Below are 5,010 nucleotides of genomic sequence, written 5' to 3' on the forward strand. Positions count from 1 at the left end.
TCATTAACTAAAATTCATCGAATCTACTAATATTAACAAAAAAAAAATAAATGTATGTCCACATTTATCCAAAGTTAATTTATTACGAATTTATTGCAGATCAAACAATCTTTTTTTTTAATCAAATTGTCATTATAAGAGTGAAGATTTACCTTCCCACATACATTATCGCATAAAGACTTAACCAAAAAAAAAAAATTTATGTAACATACAATAAACCAGGTCTGTAAATATTATTTTTCATTCAATCTTTTTATCGGCGTCAACAAATACGATGAATTTAAACTAAAGAAAAAATTCTTTAATTGAACAAAAACAAACAAGGGATCTATTTGTTAGACTATAATAACTTTTGAAAGTATTAAGTAAAATTTCTCAAACCTCAACAACTGTACCAGTAATTTCACCAAACAAAGATCGTGTAATTATTCATAAAAAAAAATAAAAAAAATGAAACAACATTATCATGTAAGACGTGATAATGTATGCCTAAGTTGAACTGTCATCACCCTTTATCAGAATCCATAAAGTCTAAAGGTTATGACTGCGTAGTGCGTACTGCACAATTTGCAAGTCCTTTAAAGAATTTCCCCCACGTACTCATATTATTTTCTTTTTTATTTTTGTCCTTCAAATCAGTTCAAATCAGATGGATCAGACTTGAATTCAACAAAACACATGACATGGATCAGACTTGAATTCATCAAACCACATGACAGAATGCATATATGTAATCAAATTAATATATTGTATTGAAAATGTTGTGTATCATAAATGAGAAAATTATTCTGATTTAAATAAAAAAAAAATTACCGTACCCAACACATTAATTCAACAAAATTGGAAGAGCTAGAAATATAAGTACTTTGCCAATAAAAGGGAAAAAGTTTATATGCAATTCATGAAATCCACAACATGGGATTTTACATATCAAACTCAACAAAGTAGAAAGAATATCTGCTGCCTTAGGAATATACAAGTTTGAGTATATCATCATCATCATCATATAGAAGAGGAAGAAAGCTCCTGCTGTTTGGAATTCAGAACAAAAACGACGTCGGAGCGAACGCCGGCAACGCCATCGCCTGGCAAGATTTCCTGAAATCACACGCCAACAACATGTATACTTAGTCACGAATTCTGCCTCAAAAAATTGGGGAAAACCGAGTCTAGATCGATGGTGTAATGAATTATAGGAAGATGATGAGTAGGTACCAGTAATCCTCTCCGTGACTTAGCGACCGCATATCCTTCGCCGCCGATTTGAGTCTGAACAGCGGCCGTTTCCGGTCATCGACACCGGCGGAACTTCGGTTTACGCCTCCGCCTCTGTTCGCCTCTAGCAACGGGTTGTCCTCGGAGATCGAGTTGAGGTTCGGCTTCCAATGCCTACTAGCACCGCCGCTGGACTTCACTTTTGTTAGCCTCTTACGCGTTGTGCAGCGAATTCCTTCCTGCACCTCCGCCTGCGGCCCAGCCTCCGCCGCTGGGCTAACCATTGCGCCGCCCCAACAAGATCCAAGTTCCGAGAAGAACTTCATATATTGGGAAGAGAGAATTTCAGTTGCGTATTGTGATGTGTAAAAAATACTACCAGTACAAGGGATTATATATAGAGGCGGGTTCGGGGGGCTGGGGGGGAGGGGGGGTAAGGATGGTTGTCATTATCCACAGAGGAGTATGGGTTTTCTGTGGAGCCGCCTTTTACTGTGTGCTCGATTGGTCCCAGGATTTTATAAATTCATTCACTATGTTTCCTTTTATTTTTAATTTATTTTAGTGTATTTTTGGGAAATAGATAGAAAGATAAAAATAAAAATAAATAAGTATGTGTTAAAAACAGTATGTATATTTAAATTTATTTTTAAAATAATATAAAATAAGTATGGTATGTGTGATATTATTTAGTAGGAGACAAAATCTACTATTCATTGTCAAATCATATCTCTTTTATATATATTTATATATATATGTATGAGTATGTACATAATTTTTTTAGTTGTAGGACCTATAATTAGTTGACTTATTTTGACAAAAAACAAGTGAGACACTGTTTTAAAACATTTCAAAATACACCAAAACTTTCGAAAAAATTAAAGAAAATATTTATGTTTCAAAAATGAAACCAAACACTATGATTATTTCCGACACTATATAAAACGTAGGATAATTAATAATTACAATCATCATTTATGAGGTGTTCGGCCAAATTTATAAACTTTTTAAAATATTTTATAAGATGTTTGGCAGTTTATAAAATTAAAAAATAAATTTAATAATAGTTTTAAAAGAGCTTATAAGATTTTAAAATAATATATTTTTGATCTATAAGCTTTTAAAAAAAAATTTAAATTTTTTAATATTTTTTTATAATAGTTTATGAATCACATAAAATTAATATGTTATAAGATAAAAATACTTTTATTTATAAACTCAGATTCACCGTCTCTCAAACACACACACACTCTCTCTCTCTCACACAGACACACATACTCTCGATGATTTAAAGAATTTTGTTTATTATTTAATAGTTTTTAACATTTGAAAAAGAGATAATACTTTATTGTGTAATAATAAATTATTCTAGTTAAATAAGAATAAAATTAGTATTGATATTATATTTATTAAAAAAGATAAATTTAAAATATTATAAATTATACGACTAGAAATAATCATTGCATTAACAAAGAAAGTATCAATCATATATATATATTAGTATCAACTATTATGATTCTATGAATATACATATATATTATTATTATTCCAAATTTTAGGTAATAATTCATTAACATTTTATTATTGAAAAAAAATTATCTATAAATATTTATTTGGAATTAGATTAATGTGTAGTATTTATAAAAGTATTTTTTAAGATTTTTTAAAATAAAATATATCAAGAAATAACAACTTATTTGATTTTAACGGTATCAATTAAAAATCGTATTATGCCAAACACCCTAATATCTTATAAGATGTTTTCACATCTTAAAAGTTTAAACATCTTATTTAATCCAAACACTTTATTTTTAAAATAAAATCCAACATCTTATTCTAAAACATCTTATAATAAGATGTATGAGCTTATAAGATGTTATAAAAAAGCTTAGCCAAACACCCTGTCAGTGTAGTTATACTTAAATTTTCTGTAATTTAAAAAAAAATATATTTCATACTTTTGAGATTGCTTTCGTGTAACAATAAGTTTATTAATTAGTAAAAATTTATTAAATTTGATGATATTAACAAAAATGACAGAAGAATCTATATTTACTCTGGAGACTTATTGTTGATTTATTGCAGGTTAAATAAATATTTTTATAACTAAATTATCCTCATATGTTTTCGTACGTTAATGCATGTAATAATGTATATATTCATCGTTATAATGGTAATTTAACTGAAAAAAAAAAATATTTGACCTGCAATAAGTCAATAATAAGTCAATCGACGGTAAAAATCAATATTCATTCAGTTTTTTGTTAATAATCAACAAATCCATTGAATTTTAACTAATGCAATAATCTATTTGTTAGATGAAAATAAATTTTAGGGAAACTAAATGTAAAGTGTAATTGCACCAAATTTTAAGGGGAGTGTAATTATCCACAATAGAGTGAAGTAGAGTTATCTTTTCTTAAATTTGAAATAATTATAAATATCTTTTTATTATTTAAAAATTATAAGTATCTCCTCAAATTAAAAATAATTATATAGCCTCTAATTGTGATGTAAAAATTTATTATTTTACAATTATTGATTCTTTGTTTCTTTTAATAATATTCAAGAAAAAGTAAAAGAAAAACTATTAGGATCAGTAAAGTAAATAATCCATAACGCGTATTAGTTCATAAAATTTTTTAAAAAATTGTAAAATTATAATTTATAGTTCAAAAAGTATTTTCGTCAATTCAACATAAAAAAAATTAAATGAAAATTAACAAAATGGGCTTGTTGTCCAGATGTTATAATGAAGAGGATATGTATAATTATATTCAATCCCAAAATGATGCGACTTAAGCTTACACATTTACTATTAAAGTAGAACTGTATCTACTATTAAAATAGATGTTTTCCACATATTGAGTGGGGTTGGAACTCACGACATTAGATTCATGGGGTCTTAACTTCACTAATAGAGTTATAGGATTTCAGTTTCGTCAATTTAAAATTAAATGCGTACCATTTTTAATTCTAGTATAATATATTTAGTATATGAATTTTATACACATGATATGCATATATACAGTATATTATTAAATGCAATTAAAATAATACTAATTTGGGGGTATTTGCAAATGCTGAAAGAGTTTTTCTCTAGGATATATTTTCTACCAACTTTTACAATTTATCGATAAAATTGTAACAATAAAATTATTTTGTTTTAAATACTCCAACTCAATTATTACTACTGTTTAACATACAACTTTTTCTATAATATATTCTCACCACAAAAATAGAAGTTATTGTAAACGGCCCTTTTAAAATATAAGATCTGCACTGCACAAATCAATAATTCCAGTAGAAACGAAGGCAACATATGAGATCCTTTCCAAAAAACGAAAGAAAAAAAAAACCCGATATTTTTTACAATATTAAAATTTATATTAAATTTTAAAATTACTCTTACACTAATCGAATAATTGCATTATTCATGGTCCACTATGTGCTACTTTTTAGATGAAAAGTAAACTTAATTTCTTTTGGAAAAAAAAAAAGAAAAAAGTATTGTTTTAGTCCGCGAAGTATGCCTAATTTTAACTTTAGTTCGATAACTATGTCCATTTTTGTTTAGGTCCATTAATTTATGAAATTGCTTACTTTTAGTCCTCTGGCAGATTTTCGGACAATTTTACCTCTATGAGTGCATATGGACTAAAACTGTCTTTCAAAAGTTGCAAAGGGGTAAAATTATCCGAAAACCTGCCAGAGGACTAAAAATAAGCACCGGACCTAAACAAAAATGAATATAATTATCGAACTAAAATTAAAATTAGGCATACTTAACGGACT

The 5,010-nt window shown here is 27.4% G+C and overlaps 1 protein-coding gene across 1 annotated transcript; it reads right to left on the reverse strand.

The window, feature by feature from the left end:
• Nucleotides 831-1,596, reverse strand: LOC105162650. The gene is made up of 2 exons (XM_011080733.2): nucleotides 1,216-1,596; nucleotides 831-1,098 (listed from the first exon to the last, which is right to left on the reverse strand). The coding sequence occupies exons 1-2, from the start codon at nucleotides 1,539-1,541 to the stop codon at nucleotides 1,041-1,043; spliced, it is 384 nt and encodes a 127-aa protein (XP_011079035.1). The 5' UTR covers nucleotides 1,542-1,596; the 3' UTR covers nucleotides 831-1,040.

This window comes from Sesamum indicum, linkage group LG5 (assembly GCF_000512975.1).
Source record: "Sesamum indicum cultivar Zhongzhi No. 13 linkage group LG5, S_indicum_v1.0, whole genome shotgun sequence".
In the NCBI taxonomy this organism is placed as follows: domain Eukaryota; kingdom Viridiplantae; phylum Streptophyta; class Magnoliopsida; order Lamiales; family Pedaliaceae; genus Sesamum; species Sesamum indicum.